Source organism: Pelecanus crispus, chromosome 7, assembly GCF_030463565.1.
Source record: "Pelecanus crispus isolate bPelCri1 chromosome 7, bPelCri1.pri, whole genome shotgun sequence".
Lineage (NCBI taxonomy): Eukaryota > Metazoa > Chordata > Aves > Pelecaniformes > Pelecanidae > Pelecanus > Pelecanus crispus.
In genome coordinates, this window is record NC_134649.1 from 47,190,046 (window position 1) to 47,214,740 (window position 24,695).

The 24,695-nt window shown below is 40.2% G+C and overlaps 1 protein-coding gene across 2 annotated transcripts in view; it reads right to left on the bottom strand.

Moving 5' to 3' along the window:
* Positions 1 to 24,695, bottom strand: part of PDZRN3 (PDZ domain containing ring finger 3) — a 150,718-nt gene that overhangs the window by 119,849 nt on the left and 6,174 nt on the right. The window contains exons 2-3 of one of the 2 annotated variants that reach the window (XM_075714041.1): positions 23,626 to 23,712; positions 22,370 to 22,477 (exon numbers count right to left, since the gene is read on the bottom strand). In XM_075714041.1, the coding sequence (XP_075570156.1) occupies positions 22,370 to 22,477; positions 23,626 to 23,712 (195 nt within the window). The remainder of the gene's footprint in view (positions 1 to 22,369; positions 22,478 to 23,625; positions 23,713 to 24,695) is intronic. The other variant, XM_075714042.1, reaches the window with a different exon arrangement.

A 24,695-nucleotide genomic window follows, 5' to 3' on the forward strand; every position in this document is an offset into this window, starting at 1 on the left:
TTAATCAGGAAGAAAAGTGTCTGGGGATTCCAGAACTCAGTTTAGTTTCCATTCCTGTTTCTGATTGCCTTTGTGGCTTGGAGAAACCCACCCTCTGCTGCCTAGATCCCGACCCTCTGTTCGGTAACACTGCTTCTGGGAATGCTCTTCCCCCCAGGTTACTTCTGCAACCCTGCAGCAGCCATCCCTTCTCTTCCTGCAACCAGCCCGAGCTCAGCCCGCGACGCCCGCCTCTGGCAGATGACTTCCGCAGCCTTCGATGGCGATGGGTTTGGTCACCCCGTAAGGAAGAATCCTGGGTCACCCTCTCGCCTGCTGTTGCGCTGCGAAGGCAGATGGCACGGCTGCAGGCTGCCGGCGAGGGGACCTGTAGGGATTGAGCTCAGGTCTTTCCCCTGGGGATTTTGGAAGGCTGCTGCAGAGCCAGCCCCAAGGCTCTCCCAGCAGCAGGCCACGCGACAGGTAAACCCGCCCAGAGGTGGCTCTGAGGTTGCTACCTGTAACCAGCACAACAGAAACCAAAAATGGCAAACATATTTTCAAAAATGCCAAGTGAAATGAAAGATGTGGCTATCTGCCCCTGATTAGGATGGCACCTCCTGCTATCACGAAGGAATGGTAATAAGTCCTTATAGTTTAAACTTACTGTATATACAGGTCTTTAAAGATACGATGTCTAACTCCAGCAGTGCTACTACGAGTCAGCTCCCAGGTTTTCTAGTTAGTGACACAAGTCAAAACGCTGTTTAACAATGTTTTTCCTGTGTTGCAAAACAGCATGAGTCTGAATCATGGGGTTTTCGTGGGGAGATGAGAAGGTGAGGTGAGCAGAGCATCCCCGGGCAGAAGGCAGGAAATCAAAGAGCATCTCTTCCCTGCACAAAATTTCTAGCTACACTGGGTCTCTTTCCCTCCAAGCCGGTGCAGTCGTATTTAAATTACAGTGAGTGTAAAACACTATCCGTGAGAACAATAGCGTTGTACATGCTTTCCACATTAAATAAAATGACCACATAAGGGACAAGGTAATGGAGAATATGGCCCATGGGAAACGTTATCTGAAATAGCGGTTTCTTCCGAGTTTGAAAATCACTATTATGTGTACAGCACTGAGACGGTCTGAGAGTTACACTTTGATTTAATGACTCCCAGACTTGTCAGGAACGTCTGGTCTGGATCTCAATTTCTCAGCTGGTTTCTGCTTTCCAGAACCAGCATTAGTGTCCCAGAATGTGGGGGCGAGTTATGAGCCTCAGGTCTCGGTCATCCGCATTTTAGCTATCATCTTCTGCAAGCCATCTTCTCCAGTATAAATAATACATACTCAGTAACTGCAGTATCTTTGGTTAAAACCAGCAATGATGTGTCAGTGCTACAGATTACGTATGTCAACAGGTCCTTACTGGGTAATGGTTTAGTGTTTATTATACATCCCCAAATATATTTTCTGAAAACATTTTGATGTTATTTCATTTCACACTGTAAAAACTCAGGTTTCAACACAAATGTCAGGCATAACAACACTGAAATCCTTAAACAGTCTTTTGGGGGCAGTTCTGTTAGAATTACGTTTTTCAGAAGCCGGTGCCATTTGTTGAAGCTTGCCCTGAACTGTCAGCATACCTTTTCAATCAAAGCAACAGCTGCCAGACTGATATAGTCCTGCACCAGAATGAGAACCCTGCAGAGCTCACGTGCCCTTGTCTTATCTCAGAAGAGTCTGTAGCTGCTGATACCAAATCACTAAAAATGGCAGCAGAAACAGTAATTCGGGGTTAATCTAATATTGTGGGCTGAAGGGAAGCCACGGTCTACCCCACCCCACATTCCTTGAACACCCAAATCTCCCTCTGGGAGTCTTAGGTACACGAAGAATAAATGCTTTCTCTATCTAGAAACTCATTCACATTTTGCTCTTTTTTTTTTTTTTAAAGGACTATTATTAAATGTTGTTAGAAATAGTCAAATACAGCAAGCTGTAGTTGAATACAGAATTCATGGATAAAACAATTTTTATTAAAATTGGAATTTTAAGCAGCTGTTACCATTACTATGGGTGCTTCCTGTTCATCATGAAAGCGTATGTATAGCTTGTTTACAAGGTATATAACTGCAGGTGTTGTAGCTACGGCTTCAGAAGCTTTTTAACAATTTACGTATTTGTTTTCAGGACTTTTCAGAAAATATTCCTATTTTGTCTCAGACTTCCCATGATTTTCTTAGTCTCAAGGTAACTGATTTATATTTTAAGGATTAGTAAAATCCCACAGAGTATTTTGTTGTTCATCAAAGAAGTAAAACTTTGCCTAATTTTCTATCTGATCACTTTTCTATCACTATGCTGCTGCCATAACTCCACTGACTTCAGCTCCATTAGAACTGGTTAGCTAGTCTGTTCAAGCATGACCAAAAAAATCTAGTGTAGGCATGGTATATACTTTAATATAGGCTCAGTTGGTCACATTAAAAGTGATGCTTCCCTAATCTTTCCCTTGACTAGTTCAGTATTAATATATGCAGTGCCCTGCCAACCCCTCTTTCAAATGTGTCATATATTAAATTTTTAGTATTATCTATCTAAATCTTAGTCTAGACAAAGGCACCTGGAGCTGAGGATTATAATTGCCTGGGTTTATTCAGCCCTCCAGGGCAGCAGGCTGCCTTTGTGGCTGAGTAACTGGATGGATGAAAAGGCTGGGTTCCACGCCTGCCTTAGCCACAAAGTTGGGTCTATTAAGCTTCCGTGCCTCGGTTCCCTGATGACGATGCTGATGCAACCCCTCTTGACTTCATCCTTCTGTACATTTTTGAGTATTCATACTGCACATTTTCTGAGACAGGCGCTATCGTCAATGGGGATTCAATTTCTGTGACGGTCCCCAGGCACTGTTAGAGTAATAATAATAAAAGAAGACCCACAGCCTTGGATCTCATGTAACTTTTAAACCGTGGGTTAGAGGTTCAGTTGGGCAGAAGGTACCTACCCTCTCCAGTGCGAGCACAAAAAATTAGTCCTGTCTGATGATGATGTGTGAAATAAGCCCACTGAAGCCAATATGAGACCCTACCTTAATGGGCAGCCTCATTTTGTTTCTGGTGAGCTGCTTAAATAAAAACCTTTGGGTTCTACCGTGATAGCTGAGTAAGTAAATAACCTTTCAAATGCCCAAGTGGAATTAATACAAAGCCGCAGTTTCTTAGCACATCCTCCAGGCATGAGCTGTTCCGAGGATGTGAGAAAGCCAGAAATGGAAAGAGCAAATGCTCTTTATCCTAACACAACAGTTGTTGGAAATAACAAGCCAGTTGTAAAACTGTCAAATATTTGATGCTTCTGTAAAACACTGCATTATTTACCTTCTGTTGCTAAAGTCTGTTCTGTTCCATTCATGCCACTCAGCTAACTTCTCCATTTGGTACTGGTAGTAGTAACACAAAATTAATTTTAGTAGGTTCTTATTACCAGTGTTTGATGATTTTCCTTAGGCCTGCTACCTCCTACCACAGGAAAAAATAGTCTCTGACTGCAGCAAAGAAAATCTGTAGGAGCTGACAATATCGCTATGAAGGCGCCACTATGTGAACTATTACTTATTGATACAACTCCTTTTTGATAAGGATTTCAGGCTTGGGCTCTACAGGTTTCAGAACTGACAGTGGACACCGCAAATAATAGCCACAAAACCTTCACATGTGACAATTTCTGATGTTTTATTTGTTATACTTAAGAACCAGGAATGGAAATGCCCCAGACCATTCTGATGCTGCAGAGCCGAGAGGCATCCTTAGTCCACTTTTTATGCAACGGCTGTGCTTTTACTGGGTCTTGGGGCCCAAATCTGGTCCCATCCAAAGGAATAATAAAGGCACCAGACATGGGAGCAGACCTCAGAAAATCATACAGTATCCCATCAGGCTGTGAAAGAAACTGATACTGATTCAAAGCAAATGTAAGAAAGTTCACGTAAGACCTGGATAACAGAATTTAGTACTGTACCTAGCTGTGTGACATGATGGCTCATCCAGCTCTAGCATTAGGAATCCTTTAGTTGCGTAAGTGCAAGCCGAACACCTTTAAAGTGGAAAGAACTTTTGTCTATGGGCTTGAACAAAAATACTTTAAAGCATAAGCTATTGTGCTGCTACTGCATATTAGATTAGACGTTTGTTTGCTCACGTGCATTCTGAAGCAGAAAGAACAAAAGTAACACCTGCCCTGACTGCTTATTACAAAAAGCGCATGAAAATTATGAGCGCAACTTACTGAAACTCCTATCTAGCTAAATGATTCACGCAGCTAAAATGGAAATCTTGGAAAGACTACAACTTTTATGTAGTGCAGTTTGACTCTAACCACCTGTTGCAAGGATTCAAAACAGTTTCCAGTGTCTTTCCACATGCCAGGGCTCTGGGAAAGAGGTCTCCGAAAGGGGCATTTGAAACAATAACAGTCCCCACCTGCAAAGGAAGGTTAGGGTCAGCCTTCGCAGCAGCCTGGCAGCTGCTAATGCGAAATTCTTCCTCTACTGCTAGGGGTGCAAAAGGGCCTTTTCGATTTATAACTGAAATTTTACTTCGGTTTCAGTGTGTGAAGTGAGAAAGCTTGCCCTGGCACCGGTGAAAATCGGGCATCTTTGCTTCACTGAACCTATGGGCCCTGACAGGCTAATAACCCATTATATCGGTGGAAAACAGCCACTACAGGAACAGCTGTGTTTACCAAGAAAACCCTCCGCTCTATCCTGCAGAAGAAGCTTTTCCCTTCTCCTTCAAGCTTCCCTCATGTCCCCTGCAGCTGTTCTCCCATGAAACAATAGATCGATTCAGGCTCGCCCCAAAAGAAGAGATCTCAACCAAAAATGACATCCCTCTCGGGGTTTCCGACGCAAGGAGACTCTCTTGCTTCGGGCTGACTTGCAGCATAGGAACTGGCTTCTTACACAACAAGGATGTATCTACTTGGCCTCGTGCACTTGTGCTGCTGGATTCCCAAGTGACTGAGGCTAAGATAAATGCGTTCGGGAATAAAAGGTTTTAGCCCCCTCTGTGTGAATTCCTATACAATGTTATCATCAGGGAAGCTGCACAGCCAGACAAATAGCAGTGATGTGGAGCCCTTGTCTCTGGAAAATATTCTGAGGAAACTTAAACTTCAGTTCACAGCGTCTTTTAATTTCTTTATCATGTAAAGTTCTTTCACTTACACTAAATGCCCTAAACTAATTGTGGTAAAGCGCTGCTTTGAGTTCAGTAGTCCATAACAATCTGTGGTTTTGCAATCAGACTCTCCTATTTTGAGAAAATTCCTCTGTTACTGTTCAAAATCCCCACAGACAACAAAAAAGTTAAAGGATGACCATGCAGGGGAATTAATCATATATATATATATAATGTACTGCACAATACCCCAAAGTAAACTGATTTATTTAAGTGTGATTGTAAATAGTTAGGTAAATATTTCAGCTGAAAGTGAATTTTAAATTCCACTTCATTCCTTTCAACAGCACATAGCTGCCTTTCACTAATTTGTCTGTAACAATGGTACCTGTGAAAATGTTCACTTTTATCAGATATTTGACCACTGACTGACTTGCAGTACTTGTCTTTACGTGTATTAGCCTAACTCCTTACATGTTTACATTGATGTCTTCAGCCTAAAAATCCCAATTCTCACACCTTTGCATTGATTTTTTTCCATTTTTTGTTAATCTCTCCATACTTGTTTAATACTATCATAGCACTTCCTATAAATAACTTTTATTACTTTTAGTGCACACCTGACTTCTAGACTTAAATTGAAGATGTGTTTTCAAGTTTTACAGGGAGGATTAGAAACATGTTTTTTTAAATTGCATGCAGGGCAGTGAAAGATCATCTATTCTTTGTTGCCAACTTCCAGATTTTATCCAAAATAAATACTTTCCAGAGCAATTGCTTGTTGAGGTTCCAAAAGAACTTAAAAAAAAAAAAGTCTTGCCTTGTGCTTTCCTTTCTAAAAAAGCCTCTTCTGGAGATGTGCAAGTTTTATTTTCTTTCCCTTCCTTATATGTTTACTTATAGTTTTCTCCTTTTGACTGTACAAAAAAGGAATTACGTAAAACATCACCTGAATACACACAGCTTTTGTAACAAGTTGTTTAAGTGTATAAAATTATATTAGGTCTGCCTAGGAAGGATTTAAAATGCCTGTCTACTGTCTTTCCCCTAAGTGGCTTCTTCTTTTGCTTTCTATTTTCTTACACGTAAAGCTATTCCAAGTACCAAACTCCTAACAAAATGGAATAATATTTTATTGCTCCTCTACTTTTCCGCTAAGTTTTACCTATTTGTTTGTTGCTGGTCTATAGCTTTTTCCCTCTTTAGAATTTCAGTTTGACTCAAACTCTCAGCCTTCTCAGAGTAGGTGGTCTGTAACATTAAACCATCAAGCAATCAGTTTTATGCTTTCCTTTCTAACTACAGCCCCAGCTTTCTTTTCACAAACAAGGGTAGGAAATCCTCTGTCTGCCATAGCAAAGGATAAAGCAAAACAAAAATCAGGCCCATTTGTGATTCAGAGATACACTTAGCGCTCTTAATGACTAAAAAGCTATGTGTTTTGATATAATAGTATACTTTAATCCAAAGGCTATTTAAATGATAGACGAAGTAATGGCTGGGAGAGAACAACAGTAATAATAAACTGCAGCTTTAGAATTGACCTTGATCTAGAATTTGTTGAATTGTACAAAATCCAACCAAAAGGAAATTTTTAATGCTGGAGCTGAACTATAAACTTTTATAGAATAAATTCAGTTACATCATGACACAAAAAAAATTTACATTCAGAGAAGAGAAGTAATTTTAAATAACTTGGACGCTTGACAATAATGCAAAGTATGATGTCTCTCTAAATCACGAGGAGTGGTAGAAGTCAATGTGTTCCAGTTGCAAAGTCATTATTCCAGGTTCCAAGCCTGTATCTACTCTGTGATTAATGGTAGAAACTGAAATTTAAAATAAGGAATAGAAAATGAGTGCACTGTAACAAAAATAATGGAATATTCTGAAAGGGGAAAAAAAAACCCCAACATTTTTCATTTTCAAACAGAAAGCTAATGTTGCATTTAATTTTGTTAAAAAGAAAATATGGAGTACTCTGTAGTAACATAATATACGGTGGTTCACTATCTTGTGTCAAAAATCTAGTTTGTCAAGAGAATAAAAGCAGCTAGTAATCTGGACATTACAAACTGAAGAAAGTAGAAGTCGAGCAGTTTACAACAACTGGGTTGTTATGAAGTGGGAGGCTGAACTAAAAATCTGTCATTGTTTTCCATAAAATTCTTCTCAGGTGTCAAATACCACAATTTGGATTCTTCAGTGACTAGTTAAGGTTTTACATACCTGAAGGAAATGTAAAATGAATTTGTGTCTTTCATAGATCAGTGGATATACCATTTGTGGATTATTTCCATGTGCTTACAGATTGATGCTCACGAGTAGTACCTAAGACACCCCAGTTTTTCTTATTCCAATGCATATGCTTCACTTCAAGCAGATGAGTCGTCCTTTTGGCTTTATTAAAACAAATTCCATACTTAAGCATTACCATACATGTTCTACTTGGTCAGGCTTTTTCTCCCCTGCAGTAGGGATTCCTGTTCACATACAGATCATACTATAGGCTTGCATGGAACTTACAATAACAGTTACAATAACTAGTTCTAAATTTACTTTTTATCATTAGAAAAGATTTTACAAATGTGGCCATCAGTTCTCATAAACTCACTTAGTGAAATCCTCACCTCTGACTTCAGCTAGCCAAGATTTCTGCCCTAGCAGATATCAAATTAGTTGGACACTACGCTCATTACTTCAGGTCAGGATTTGGTTTTCCATTTTTAGCAGCTTTTAAAATACTGTCCTACTATCCTTGGCTACTCGCTTACTGAAAGACAATTTCCTTTGAGAAGGGGTTTGCATGGTTTGGAATCTTGCGGTTTGCAGTTAATAACTCATTGATTAACAAACACATCAAGGATATATATAAAGACATTTATTCTTTTAGCATGTTTTGACTGATACACTTATTTCCGTAGTCCTTTTTTTCCCTGCAAAAGATGATGTACAACATCTGATTGCCTGAGAATATGAATGACTTGGTGTGATTATTAGTCTGGTGGCAAAAAGCGGTGAAGACCTTTCCCAAGACCTCCATTTATAGCCTTAATTTGCATTCTTCTACAAAGATAAGTAAATTCTACCATGGTTTATCGCTTCATTGACAACTCACTTTAATTAAGCAGCCATGATAATTGCATTTCTTCCTGAAACTGCAGGAAAACACTTTCTAAGCAGTTAAAAGCTTTTGGGCTTAGATTTTTTTCAAAGGTTTTCTGAAGGAGGGGAATTAAATGGTTGCAATCAGACACAAACAAGTAGTAAGGGCCAGACTCTGCAATCCTTGTTCATACTGAACAGACCCTCAGGCTATGGCATAAACCAATGGAAAGCAAATTATTTTTAGGGTAAGTTATTATTCGGGATAAAAGGGACAGAGTTAGTGACAAGTGTATCATCTTAGTTCCGACTGTGGGGTTTGGGTGCTTTTGTTCTATAAATCTATTGAAATTACAACACAGTACTCAAAAGCAAGCATGAAGTCTAAGCAGGAGACTAGCAGTGCATCTCAAATCTGGAGGCTTCAGGCATGCTACTTTCCCGGATTGCTCAGCTTATGCATGAAATTCATTTCATCCCAAAAGAAACTTCACAGCATCTCCTCAACGCCCTAACTCCTCCCTATTTCTGCCTGAGAGACATTACCAAAATGTTTCTCATTAACCTAATGAGTTCGGGTGTCTAACAAAGAACCACAGCAGAGCGTCTGGGGAAGGCGAGCTGGGAAAAGTGACTGAAATGCACAGCGTCAGCCCAGCGAAAGTAGCCTTATTTTTTTTTCTTTGCAAGAAATTTCTATCAGAAAAACGCACTGTACAGAAAGGGGTTATTTGTTCCTAGGTTTCAGCAAATGATTATGAACTTCCATACATAGTACAGATTTATACAACTACCTAAGTTCATCAAAGTTCATCAAAGTCTATAAAGCTTGGAGAGTTGCTGGACCCGGCAAGAGGCTAATATATTATCTTTTGCTCTCTTTGACACCCTTGCTCATTCCTGTGTTTATTACTTGCTGCTACAGTCAGCCGCTCTGCAAGTCTGCAAATGCCTTCTGCAATGAGAAAGCCACAAAGAGGGCAAACAAACTTGCTTTTTGCTGAACTTGGGAGAGAAAGAGAACATTTTAATTAGCAGCAGGGAGTAAAACTGGCTAAAACTGAAGGAAAAGGTTCTAGCTGCTAGAGAAAGGTTTGCAATAGAAACAGTCAGCAATTCCCCTGCTGCAAAGGAAACTTTGCCTACAAAGCTCTTAAGAGGAAAGAGGGAGGCCAAAATGAAGGGAAAACAATGAGAGGTTATATTAAAAAAAAGAAAGCATCGGTATGCACTGGCTTCTTCAAGTACAGGAAGGAATCAGAAAGTTGGCTGTGTGAACTTTTAAATTAAAACAAGAGCTGCTAGCAGGACACTTATGAACTGTCACTGCATCTGAAGACAGTTCATTGCGTTATGCTCCAAATTGTTTGCTGCTTACCACTGCTAAAGGCGGGCTGCGAGAGGCCAGCTTTTCTCCAGTCTACAGCGTAAAAGGTGCCAAAACTTGTACTCTGAAATGAGAGCTAGGGCTTCTTGACAAACTAGCAGGGAAAGGAAAGTATTGCTAGCAGAGAAAATGGGAAAATGCAAAAGTGAAAATTACATAAATGCAAATTTTATTGCAAGCCTGTGGTTAAGACAACCGCCTCAACTCCAGCAAGAAGGGCATCTAGTCTGTGCCAGCCGGTGACAGTGCCCTTGAAGTGCAGCTCCCAGGGCCTTCTTGTTGCTAGAAATAACGAGGATGTTTGCACACATTTCGTATTCTATGATGCTACCATTACCTGGCTTTCGTTTGTTCGGATTTGGGATGAACTAAGCGTTAAAGAGTTGGATACACCTTTTTTTCACAGAACACTGAATGATTAAGAACTCTTCCTAACTATAGATGTGAGATTTTTTTACAATTTACAAGATAATATTATTAGCCTTGATTCTGAATTAACTACAAGGGAGACATAAATAAATATACAGTCAGCGGGGTCCCCTCATTAAACAAAGATTATTTTTTTTTCTTTGCAAGAAATTTCTATCAGAAAAAAGCACTGTACAGAAAGGGGTTATTTGTTCCTAGGTTTCAGCAAATGATTATGAACTTCCATACATAGTACAGATTTATACAACTACCTAAGTTCATCAAACATTTATTAAAAAAAAAAAAAAAAAGGGCTTAAAAGTTTGTGTGAGAACTGTGGTAAAAGAGGTAATTGTTAAAAATGGAAGGTAAGTGCACCGGTGTCTGCCCGGCAGCCGCCCTGGCCAGCAGGCAGGTTGTTTTGCGCAGGGTTCCCGGTGGCTCCGGTTTAAAGCCATGCCCTTAGCCATATTTAATTCAACAGGTTAGACCGCATCTTCACGTAGAACAACATGCCATCTGCTTACAGATCAATCCCACCTTTGTCTTTTACACTAAGTAGTACTTACTCTGCATCAGCGGTATTGTGCTGCTGTACAGACTCAGCAGTTAGGGAAAGAAAAAAAATTCCTTTCTTGCTAGAGGGAAAAACAATTAGCCAGAAAACAATGGTGCATCTCCACATGCCACACAGGAGGAATAATTTAAATTTCCAACTGCTCTGTGTTTGCAGCTCAGGTTAGGTACTCTAGGATTTCCAGTGAATGAAATGGGACCTGGTCTGAGCCAAGTCTGCGTTCAGTTTAGTGCGGTACGGCCATAGGAGCCTCTTCTTTCTCACCATGACCTTCTCCTTGTCAAACCACAACATCTTTCCATCCAAAAGGATACTCAGAAATATTACATAAGCCCTAAAACCCCCACAATTTCAGCAACAAAATATTTCTTTGATTATCTTAAATGTTATGTGTTGTCCATGACATGACTTCTTATTGATAAACAGTAATAGATTTTGAAAAAAATAAAGATAATCGCCCTATTCGCGTAACTCATGAAAGCTCTGCCTAGAGCCCCTTACTATTTACAGTCAGATTTTGGTCTTAAAAAGAGAGGACTGTCAAAAGAAAGAAGAAAAAGATTTTTGTTTGGAAATTAAGTTAGAGAAATACACTTCAGAGAACGTTGCAAGGGTGGAGATCAGATGATCTCTTTGTGTGTTTCTTTAGGAGGAAAAAGAAGTTATGCAATTCCAAGCAGTCATGTGGTATGGCAGCTGCTAAAGTTACTGCTAATTTTTATTAGAGCTGGCCAGAGCCAGAAAAAGGTCTGCTTTATAAGCAAGACCTTTTAAGAAATAAACTAAATCTTCCTGAGCTGAGAAGCCTGCAGAACTGAGAGAGGAGGAGGGAAAAATAGCACTAAAAAGTTCTTCTTTCTTTTTTTCTCCCCTCAAATGATTCAGGAAACATTTTCACTCTCCCTTCCTGTTGCTGGTTTCTTTCCCACATTCATCCAACCAACCATATATACATATATACAAAAATATATATAAAAATATATAAAAAATATTTACTAGTTTTCAGCTCAAATTCCTGCTCAAGCCCATGGCCCAAAAGGACTATTCACATGGACAACAGGAATATGCTTTTATTTACCCAAGGAAGAAATGTGGCCCTGGGCTACAGGCTTTAGTTGTCCCTGCTGTGAGCAAGGGGGTTGGACTGGATGATCTCCAGAGGTCCTCTCCAACCTCGGCCATTTGGTGATCCTGTGAAACATTTAATGATTTTATCCTATTTGTTAAACTTGAAGATGGGATTTCAAAACTACCAATATCCTTGCGATACTTTACAGGACTGAGCACCTGTGGCTCACGTCTTTGAGAATCTGTGCATGAATTAAATCGGATCCTGAGCCAAGCTGGATCACCAAAGCTCTTACTTGCTTTCAGTGTTGCACACTTTTGTGCGATTCAGTTACCTGGATGATGGCAAAAAATAAAGAATAAAGGCAAGTACTTCCAGATAAAATTCATTACACTAAAAAGAGACCGGTCATGACTCTTCATATGTCATCTAATCCCAGTTTACACAGGATGAATTCTGTACTGCTGGTAAATGGACCATATAAGTAAGCTGTGGATACTATACTGGGGTTATGGATGGTAACTGTGTCCGTGTAAAAGGGTATAGAAGAAGAGCCTGCTACAGTGCATACTTGTCCTGAGATCCATAGGTCAAGTGCTAAAATAGACACTATATAAATTAATGATATCTTTTTGAAGATTATTTTAACACCAGGCTCCAGTAGACTATTAAGAAGGGGCTTGCACCATCAGAAGATACTGCTTTCCAATTCTGACCTTCTTCCACCTGCCTCACACAACTGAGGCACGTTACACCTTATCTGCAACTTAAATTAGGCATTCAAGATGCTTGTGCTATTTGGGAATTGCGTGGTGCAGAGCACAGTAATCGCCCAGTCCTTCACAACAGGGATGTCTCCTGCCATGTACACAGGGATGGGATGTGTCTCTACCATCCAGTGATCCGGTTTATGCCACTCCTCCTTCCACTCATAACAAATTCTCAACTTTCTTTTTTTGAAGTATTATTCCTCCACCCAGTCTTTAAGGCCCAAATTCACTTTCCGAGGTAAATTCCCTTTACAGATATAAGACTTTACAGATAGAAACTTTCTAGAAATGCTACACCATTATAAGAAAACTAACATAATAGAGAATCATAGAACAGAATCATAGAATTGTTTAGGTTGGAAAAGACGTTTAAGATCATCCAGTCCAACCATTAACCTACACTACCAAGTCTACTTTAAACTTACTCTGGATGCTAAAATGCGTAATAAAGTCTTAAAAGCAACAACTTAAATACTTCAGTCATTTAAAAGCCCCAGCACTGAAGCAAAAAATTCTCAACTACCATTATTTTCAGCCCGGCACCGTTTGTATTTATAAAAGTCTAAAAACTTTACAAGTCCTGTAGTTGCACTTTGTAGCGAAACGTAAAATAGTAAAGTTACACTGTTTTAAAATATATCAAAACATCATGCATAAAGTGGAGAAGCAGTCAACAATGTTGGAATTAATTTCACAGTGCTGATAAGTTGTCACCTCTTGGTGTTTAAAGCAGAGAACTGCAGTTAATAGTGAATGGCTTCTGATTTTTCATGGTGTACAGAATAAACTAATTAGGCAAAGGAAAAAGCCTTATGTGTGAGAGAGAATATGAATCTAATGCCATTACTGCTATGCAATTTGATATAATAAATTTGATCAACTTCTAATCAAGTACCCTCATCTTCCACGTTTTCCTGTTTGTAATGTTTCTCATGTCTTATCATAAACTAACATTTAACAATTTTGAAAAAGGAAACAAAACAAAACCCCATACCCCATATTGGAATATATTTTTGTTTGCTACCAAGCAGTAAGACTCTATTTGACCTAAAAGCTACAAATATCGCTAATCAGAAGTGGCTTTGCATTACATTTCTTACTAGAACAGATTCCAGGATTTCAGTTCAGTTTCCATATTTTGTGTGTGGAACAAAAGGAAACATAGAAGTAAGTAGAAGCACAAGTAAGGCACTGGTGGCAAGCAGGTCTGCATGCCATGGTCTTGCTCTGAAGAAAATCCCACTACCAGAATAAACAAGGTTGGAGTTGTAGGATCAGGATCCCCAGGAAGATTTGGTCACCCTCACACATTCAGTACTTTTCACATTTGCTGGACAAATTCCATTTTTAATTCCAAATGAAAAGTTATGCAAATCCGACTCAAGTGCACTTCGAATAGCAATGGTCTGAGCTTGCTTTTTTTGTCAGCTAATTTGCACTTACTTTATGCATATCTTTTAGTACAATTGACATGGTAATGTACTGCATATGTACTAAATTAAGGATGATTGTGTCTGATTGCCCAATTATGATGATACAAACAAAATGTGTGAAAACAGTTGATAGGACATTCTATGTGTTTTCTCTAAAAAGACTCAGCGCACTCAAAAAAAATCTAAAAATAAAATCTAACAGTTCATCATAATGCTTTGGCTTCAAATGTGGAAAACTGAACAGGAGATGATTTAAAATGCAAGGAACTGTACCACATGTGAAAAGAAGATTAAATTGTCCCATTGTTATACGCTCTATATGCATCCTTTTACAAAAGTATTTGTTTGTTGGAGTCTTGACACATTTCTTTCTGCTTAGCTACAGAGAATATGAAAGAGCTATTTTTCACTACTTTGAAAGAGTAATAACTCCTAACACCAAACCCTAGATCTCTCAGGTGGTTTCTGTTCTCTCTTCAAGGCGTGTGTCACAGCTATGGGTTGATCTGCAGCATCACGACTGCTCCTGTAGCCCAGGAGGTGACATGCCAGCCTTGTCCGCTGGTGCGGGACAGCCGTCCCACCATGCCACTCGAATCACAGAACTGTTTAGGTTGGAAAAGGCCTTTAAGATCATCCAGTCCAACCATTAACCCAACACTACCAACTCCACCACTAAACCAGTTAAGGGTAGAGCAAGAATTTCATGTTTCCTGGCTTGGTGGCTGGATTATTTTTTAATGAAAGTAAAAACTAGGAATCATTAAGGTTGGAAAGGACCTCTAAGATCATCAGGCCAACCATCAACCCAACACCACCATGCCCACTAAACCATGCCCCAAAGTGCCACATCCACCCATTTTTTGAACACCTCCAGGGATGGGGACTCCACCACCTCTCTGGGCAGCCTGTTCCAATGCCCGAAGGAGGGAACGACCCCTGTTTGCCTCGGCACTGAACAGGCTGGCCAAGGGCAGGCTAGGCACCGACCGACGGCTGTTTTATCAAGATAATTAGCATGGATGGGTTTACCGGAAAATCATAAACACAGCTGAGGGAGAATGGCTGAGTTATTTCACAAGCTATGTGATCAGGCAGTACATGAGTCAACTGAGTGAGTCTCTTGCTTAATGTGAGATTTGACAGGCCTGGAAATTATCAAAGCGGTTTGCATTTCCTTTCCAAGTCCTGTTCCTCGTGGTACCAAACAAGCTAATAACCACACCAAAGAGGAGAAGCAATTTTGGGGGCAGGGTATATGCTATATGATCTGTGACAGTTTCACTGGTTTTTTTTTGTTTTTTTTTTTTTTTTTGAAGAGTTATAAAATGGTATCCTATCAACAGAATTTTTCTCCCACTTTTTCCATCCCTGTAGTCACGACAAGTTTGATACAAGAGAATCTGACCTGGAAAGTATATATTCCTCACAATTGCTTCTCCTTTTTCTCAAGAGCAATCTCCCTTCTGACCGTGCATTTCCAACACAAACACGAACAATGTTATTTAACTCCTCTGCAGGGACTGTGGATGCTACACCCCAGCCTGCCCCAAGTGCAGAGCAGCCGGGCTTCCCCGCCCCGCGGCCACCTCCCCGTAGCAGGGCTGTCAAAGGGTTTCCATGGGGCACGGCCATCTGTAGAGAGCAGCACGTGAGAGGAACAGGGATCGTAGGTTATTTCCAGAGGGGAAAAAAGGGGAATGGGGCTGGCAGGAGAAAATGCTGATGAAGCGAGGAAGTGCCAAAGCGCAGCAGCAAAGTTGCAGAGAAAACAAATATTGGAGAAAGCCGAGCAGCCCTGGGAACCGCCGGCAGGTAGGCGCAGGGGCCATCTCCTGGGGCTCGGAGAAGACCCACCGCTGGAAGAGCCTCCAGACATGACTGATTCCAACAACAGGCGCTAGGTTTATCCCCTGTGTCCAATTAACTTCTAAGTAGCTTGTTTAAAACCGGAATGGCTGCATATATGTGAGGAACAAGGACAAAACCCTACAGTTAAACGGTTTACCCCCAAATCAGCGTGAGCAGGGCAGAGCTGCACGAGAGGTCCCCGCGTGCCCCCGGGGTGCCTCGGACACCCCGGCAGCACTTGTCTTCTGGGTCGAGCTAAAGATTTGTGCTGCTCTAGGGGAAGCTCTTTCACAAATATAACTACAGCACCTTTCAAGAAAAAAACAGTATCCCTCCTAATTCCAGTAGTGGCAATTATTTTCTCTGATTTTTGCACAGTTGCCATGCCCCCATCTCAAGAGCACTAAAGGTTTTATAGGACAGATTTTACATTCACTAAAGACTGATACCGGGTTGTTTTCAAGGAAAGCAAGAGCAGAGGGAAATGCAGGGTAGAGGAGTGTATGCAGGGGCAGAAGGGACACGGGCGCCATAATCCTATTAATTTAAGAAGTGTTACACATAAGGGATCTATCCCTGAGCTTAGAGAGCTTTTCTGGATAATTTAATTACCTTTTTTTCATTCAGCATGCCCTTGAGAGCAATATTCTAATCTTCCACGTATTCAAAATGCCCACATTATGCTTAGGGTCAACATGCTGTGGACTTCTACTAAAAAGAAGAAAGGATAAGAGGGTGCAGAAATTTGAGGAGAACTCATGCACAACCTTTTCCAAAGTTGCAGCATGAAATGTGCTTATAACTTGAGCTCTGCAGTCTACTTATCAGGCAGACTGTAGGACCATAATACTAGAAAGAACATTGCTTGCTTTGTTTGCAACACTTCTGTTTTCATCCCATCCAACTTATTTCTCTTTTTTGTTTGTGGGAAGGACAATAGTACGGTATTTAGTGTAAAAATCCTGTTGTACCTCTTTGGTTCATTCTCTTTTTGCTGTCTGGCTCATTCCCTTGCTTCCCTACCTCCCTGCCACAGTGCAGACTGTAGCGCTGGTATGAAATCAGGCAAATAGATTTATGAGAGGAAAAAACACAGTGATAACCAAGGCTGCATGTTTTCATTTACATTTTCCTCTTAAGGTTATTATTAGTCCCTTTTGACCAAGCTGTGGGATCAATGTTTTAGCACAGGCACGATGCTGCTTTGTAAGATACCATTAACAGATAGGGACAAAGGGCTTAGAAGGTTTTCTAGGAGTATAAACTAAAAAAAGCTGACTCTGCTATAGCTGCACTCACTGCCCCGTCGTGTTCCCTCTCCTCAAATACTCTAATGCGCTTGCGTGTCCCGGCAGGAACTTGAACAGCCAATTTTAAGTCACTGTCTGAAAATGTTTTCTTCTAGAAAATTAATTCCTAAGTGTATGTAGCTGCACAGTAAATCTTGTTTGCAGAGCTGAACTCTTCCATTCACGACAATGAAAAAATTCCATTTAACCTACACGCTCGCCAGAGTTCAGCCAGCGCTTGCAGTAAGTTCCCTACAAGTAGCTATAGGCTTAGGTTTATCCTACTAAAGCCGGCGTAATTTTATAAAGCGCTCACCACCAAATGAGAAATTGAAGGCTGTGTTCAGTTAATAATTTTATCTACTGATTATTTGTGCAAGTCTCCTGCGAGCTGTCTGTGAGTGGTGATAAGCGGAACAGGGCGCGCCGGGCAGGGACAACTGCGTCCTGACAAGAAAACCAGACTGGCGATACACTGAACCCTTTCAGCCCAGAGACTCAGTCTTGTGGAAAAACGAGACCCCATCACGCACCAGCGGACCACGTGAAATGTTTCTTCATTTATTTATTCGTTCACTCAGTTCTAAAGCCCTCCTCGCCTCAGCAGCAGATCTGCCTTAGCACCTACGTGCCACTGACCGGGAAAGGTACGCCACGCGCCTGCCAGCGCACCCTCTCTTGCGGCTCCTGCGTGGCTGATGTACTTTCTCGGTGCTGATTTGACTTTTCAGAGGCTACGCTGCTAATGCAGCTACCAAATTAATTTTGCTGAAAGCCACCCGGCCGCCTCACGTGAGCAGAAAGCGGCTCTGCCGCAACAGCACGCGTACCACGGGGTGAACAGGCAACCCACAGCAAATTGCAAGTTTTGTTTGTACGTATACAGTACGAGAAGATTTGCTAAAAAGTTTCATTGTTCTTACGTGTAATCTGTGATGAAGAAACCCACGTAATAGAAAAGCAGCCTGTAATTTGTAGCAAACGAGTGTGCTTTGGGGAAAATCAATCAAATGCACTAAGACGTGTTCTCAACTCCTAAACTAATGATCCTTCCTGCGAGCGGCATGAAACACCGGGCAAGTCCCAGGTGGCATAAATCCTCAAGGTTTCAGTGGACCTGTGACAGTTTATACTACCTCAACAGTACCCTAATTGTGCTTTAAAACTTTTTAAGGTGGCAAGCAGTCAGCGTTTCAAAAGCCTCCTTCTTTCTAAGCAGTCCCAAAGCTAAACAAACAAGGTTACTAGTTAGTGAGAAGAGAATGCCATATTTAATTTATCATCTTTCAGGGCTGATGTGCTTAAAAATAAAAACTCTGAAAATCTAATTTTGTCTTAAGAAATGCCAAGCAGCTGCGTAGAGGAGGCATTCATGGCTGGGACTTGAACCAACTTCTGTTAAAAGAGGAAATTAGGACCATTTTGTTACCCTGACAAAAATGAAATCTATGAGAACAGTAATTCCTTTGCATAAAAATCAATAGTTTCAGCATGTTTTTAACATAGCAATTTGCTATGGAACATCTTGACAATAATTCAGTAAATCACTAGTACTGCATTAGATCAGCTGCTTGCTTTGAATGTGTAAATACAGAACTGCATGAAAAACATGTAGTGGAACCAGAGAAAATCTCATAGCATCGTTACTTCCTCGCTTCTAAAGTAATTGTGAAAGATCTGAAAACAGATACAGGTCAGAAGCATTGGTTGACATAGAGCAGTTACAAATAGACCAAGATCCAAGTCTTTACCCCTAATTTGACAAGAAGTTCTGGAAGTTATTTCCCTGTATACCTCAGATTACACATTTGCAAAATACGGATAATATTATTAAACAGTGAGGGGAAATTACTAAGCAGTTAATAGCCATAACATGGCCTTCATAGTCCTGTGGAAGCACTAAATATCACTGTTATTTAACCAATTCTGTAAAACAAAATACAAGGGAAAAAGGGTATTTCTCTTTATTTGTGTTACATGCTGCTTTGAAGACTGAGTAGCACAGACCGTGCAACATTCGTCTTGATGTATGTCATTTAGCAGTAGAAACATGTACTTCACAGTGGCATTACTTATGCCAATGGTATACACAGGGCCAAAAAACCTGCTTTTACAGAAAATTCAAGACAATTCTTAAACCTGATTAACCTCTTTCCATCTAACCTTCTAAAAGAAGTAGAACAGGAAATCCAAATCCAAATTACATAAGGAAAATACGTTTAAAAATTATCTCTGTCATAATTCAAAGTTTATCTCCGTAGCAATTTGTCAGGGGATAGAATTTGCCAGCAAACATCAATATAACAATGCGTTTGCTATCAGCTCTAAACAGTACTATGTATGTGTCTATATTTTACACTGCCTAAGCCCTGCTCACTAACTAGAAATGCTGTGACAGTCTGAAAAGAGAAATGACACTCTTATTTTATATGTGCTCCAGAATGCATCTACCAGAAGATCCACAGCAAAGGAACATTTTCCAAAAGGAAATCAAATAATTAATGTTTTACTTCATTGTAAATTCTCTGTGATGGATGCTGGAATTCATTTTGGAGCTGTTATGCTCAACAGCTTATATTGGAATAAGAGTTCTTTATGAAAGAGTCTATTTAAAATCATGCTGGTGATACACAAAGCCTTAATACTGAATGAACAAGTCGAAGAAGTTCTAGATAGCTAAATTCAGTTCTAGATAGTTAAGTTACCATCTTTCTTTACCATCTTTCATGCTTTTGAAAGCAAATGGACCCGACAGGATGCTCTAATCTCTCTGCCAAGTTCCATCTGAGTTCTCCAGCTGTGTCTGGCCAGTTACAGCTAAATCTGTAAATGATTTTTCAGCCAAACTGCCAAACAGAAAGTTTGGCAGTGTGAAGGTTATAAAAAAAATGCCTCTAGAAGGATGCTATCACTGGACATGACCTAATTTTCATCTAGATCATTTACAGGATATGTCAATTATCTAAGATAACTGGATATTAGCATGATAAACTCACTTAGATGCCTTGATGCAGGAAGTATCCCCTTTTTTCCTTAACCCAGACTAGGATTATTAGATATAGCGCACTAAATATAAATTGCACAGAACACAGAATGACACAGTTGCTTTCAGGAGCTGATGTCCACACTACATGTATTTTGAGGGCTCTGTATTAGAGCACTCGAGTCTAGTTCTGTGAACTGGATGCCCGTAGCGGCTGGGGTGCATTAAATAAATTAATTTTATCAACAAAAAAATCCAGTTAGGACATTTGGAGACTATTCCACAATGGGAATCCAACTGGATTAGCTGGGAACCATTCAGAGACTTGCTTCAACAGGCCAATCCCAATCCAAACTCAGATGCTGATGTGGAGGCACCCAAAGTTAACCATTGGGAAACAACGTGCTAAATTTTCATCAGCTTTTTGTACGTATTTAGAGGTGAGAAGAGTGAATATGAAAATGAGTTTGTGGTCAGCACAACAAGAGTTGTCGACACACGTCAACACATGGGTTCCTGCTGCCCTTGGCGTGTTATAAATACAACAAATTGCTGTAGTGTCTTTGTTCTGGGGTTTTCTCTTACGTGAAAATGCAACCTGAAGTGTGGAAAGGAGCCTGCACGAGCACTGCTCGCATAGGCAGGACTCCACTCGGGGAGGAGACGCAGCCAAGAAGCACAGCAGGAAAGCTCACCCAGGCTGTCCTCCTCCGCGTTCTTCTCAGGTTCTTAGCGTGCGTCCAGCATAACCGTATGTAGTTGCTTAGCCTGGCCTGCGCTAACGTTGCCAAATGCTAAACTTCTGGAGAAATGGAGCAGTTAAGGAGGGAGTAAAAAAACAAGCGGGGGGAAACAAAAAAAAGGCAGTAAGGAGGGAGGTCCCTTGCAACAGAGAGCAGATGCTGCAGAGCCCCCGGAGGTTAGCTGCCCTTGTCCCCGGCGCCGCGAGCGAGGGCGACTGCTACAAACGCCCTGTGACTGCAATTACGGACTGAGCTGCAGTGCTTACACTCAAGGAGACTCAACCGGGCTCGCACAGAGAGGCTAGGACATTTCCTAACTTTGGGGTATTTGATTTTCCATAGTTTTGGTTTTCATACAGTTGTTTGGTTTATGTGACTGTGTACTACTTCAGAAACGGATGTCAGCTTTTCAAATGTGCTTTGGGGAAGTACACGCTTATGGGAAGATTTTCAGTTCAAACAAAATTGCATAGTTCTCACAAAATTGTCCAGACCTTTTCGCAATTATGTTACATCATATATGTAGTTTAAGCAACTCTGGACCATTTCACGGTTCAGCTTCTTATCTTTTTATAGTTCTGCTACTGTGGCTCCATTCTTTCCCATATGAAGAAACTTAATTAATATTTTATATCCTTACTAAATTGTGAATGCAATTTACCATAACAGTACAGAAAATAGCAAATACACATTGTCCCCTGCCAACAGAAAATCCTTAACAGCTGTTTATTGCTCATTTGCAAAACATAAGAGCAATGGAATTCCATTACTTAGAGAAACTGGCTGTTCCATGATATCCTTGGCAACAAACACCGCACTTATCTTTTTGAACAATAGACTCTCAAAGTTTCTCCAGCCTACAAAAATAAGACAGTGAAGAATACTTTTTCTTAACTGTAAAATACTAAACAATGGGAACTGACTCACAATCAGCTGCATTTTGTTTCATGAAAACTACCCTTTTTCTCTTCCCCCCCCCCCCAAAAAAAAAAAAAAAAGAGATTTGCTCGCTGCAAATCGCGAGAAACATTTCAAGCAACCATCTTTTTCACAGGAAGGACTTTTTATTGAGGTCAAGACTTTGGCAAAATGAGAAGAAATTCAGACTGCAATCTGAGTAATATAAGAACTTACAAACAACATTAAAGGAGTTACTTAGACAAGTTTATAATAAACCATACAGAAACTGCAGAGCAGAATTTTTTCTAACTCTTCAAAACCTGGTTTTAGAAACCAAGAAAAATAAAATCATGGTTTGCACCACAGATATTTCACATATGGTTTTGACTAAATAACTTACAAGTTTCCAATAGCTTTAAAAAGAAATATCTACGGGATACCAGATAGATGCTAGCTCCTCAGAAAGTCAGGACTTGCACATACCATCCATAATCTGGTTTCTATATTTAGGTAAGAACTATACCTAAAGCCATGAAGGTCAGCACTGAATCAAGTCAAGCATATTTTAACAGACATGTCTTCTAGACAGTGTTTACCACGGTACATTTCTCCTAAACCCACACTAAACATCATGCCATTTGAAGACCTGAGATGGAACTCGCACTATTAAAAGAGACCGGATAGTGTATTCGCATACCTCAATAATCCTGTCATGAATTTGCAGCCCTCCTTCCTTAGCAGCAGGCCCCGTGTCAACTATTTTTGATACAAAAATTCCTTCGCTAGATGAACCATCTTGATTGTCCTTTAAGGATGAAAAGAAAAATACATTATTGTACCTTGAACTAACTCTAATTTGCCCTCAGCTAAAACTTGTCCATGACACCACAGTGCACGGAATTTGAAAGTAGTACTCTTATTCATGTCTTAATATGGAATTACTTTGTGCTAATGAGAACACCCGATACTCCCATTTTGAAAGATTAAACAACCAGGAATGGACTTCCATTAGGTATATGAGTTGCACGATAATAATTTTCCTCTGACTTAGGCCAGCTCAATATTAATCGTCATTACAATTATTCTTAATGTAAAATCCAGTGAGACAGCAGCCGGCTTGCACATCAAACATAAGACAACACTGCAGTTTTATTTTTAGTTGCACAGCTCTTCCTCTGGAGGCTTAAAACCACAAAAAACAACGTATACCTAACAAGGTATTTTCATATTCCTGTGTATTGTTTCACCAGCTTTTACCAGTGCAGAACAATGTCTCAGAAAATTGAAAAACTTTAACTATAAAGAAAGAATAACTTTCAAGTGAATTTACTAGGAATAAACGGTGATTAATGTCAGATTTCCGTGCAGCCAAGAAGTAGTTCTGAATACTTTCTAAATTACTAGGACAAGGTATAATCCGCTCCTTGATCTAATTAAAGTCATATGCAGCCGCTCCAGCCAACAAGCATCCAGAAAAAATACATTAGCGAGTGTATGGTGCAGGAAACATCTGCTGAAATCATAGAATTCAAAAGTAGGTTGTTTAAGTTACATCCCTTCACCTGCACAGAGGGCTGCTGAATCTCTGGTGGAAAGGAGAGTAAATAACGTTTTCTTAATGAACTGTGAAGGGCCTAAAGCTGCGGGCCCTGAACTTATGCAACGTCTTCAAACCAGTACGGTCTGAGAAAGAGATACCACGGGTTTCACCATTTTGGGAGTGACTCCGCACCAATATTAGTGTTGCTAGCTGTGATGATGTGCACGAATAAACACGCTGTGAGAGAAAAGACCGTGTAGTTCATAGACAGCCAATACAAATCTGAATCTAAGATTTGCTCTGAAAGAATCCCAAGAGAACCAAATGCTTGTCAGCAGCATTTTTCCTCTAAGTGTTGACCTACACGCTTTTCCCAACTGGAAAGGGCAAACATATTTTAACAATTAACATACCACGCATGGTCGGCCACCAATAATATTAAATCCAAGCGAGCCAGAGTCACGATGAAGGACGAGAGTCAGTGCTTTAGTTTCTTCACCCTACAAAGAACAGATAAACATATTCAAAACATTTGTGTGCACTGGTAAGTATGATACATAATACTTCTATCCAGGTTTCTTGGGTTGATTTCTTATTTTTTTTCCCCCATGTAGTTTAGAGGAAAATGTTCAGAACAACTTTGCAGGAGCAAAGTCAGCAGCTCCCAGCCGCCACACTCCAGCCACCCCACCGTTCTCCAGCAGCGCTTCTCTGCAAAACCCACCCTGTAAGATTTATGCTATTTTTTATTGAGATCTACAATGAGACACTTAAGAGCAACAGAAGGTATTTATATGTAATACCAGTTCCTGCAACTACTTGACCTAGTCATATGTGATGTGCTATGTAAAATATTCCATGTTTCCACTGGTCAGATTCTTGACTTTTCCAACGCTTGAGGGTGACTGAATCTTAGGACTGCATTTTTATGTTGCTTCTCTCTAGTGCTAGCTACATGACATTGTTTTAAACAGCATCAAACACGAATTGTTATACAACACAAACTCTCTGGTGAGTTTTAGAAAACAGCATTAAACAAAACTGCTACAAAATTGGCCTAGGATGCCAATTGCTATTCACAGTGCCTGCCATGAGTAATTTTTTTCTTTGGAATTTTAACACTAGCAAAACAGAAGTCTTCCATCACTGAAAATCGTTATGTTAATTCCCTAAAACATGAAATTCTGCAGTGAACAGTTCTCTCATTGGACAAAAAAATGTACGACAAAGATAGATTGGATGGACCTGTAGTATTTGGGGGACTGTGTAAACATGATCTATCATCCTGTCCTCTTACACCAGCTTGTTCCTAACTACAGGTACAAACTCAAACAAAATGTCCTTCATGACACAGCGATGCTACTTAGGTCTGTTAACTTCCATTAAGAGAAAAGTAAGTGCATGTACTGTTAGACAACTAAATCCTCACAATGTACTAACTTCAATCTCAGTCAAGGGGCTGTTATTTACAGCACAATACTAC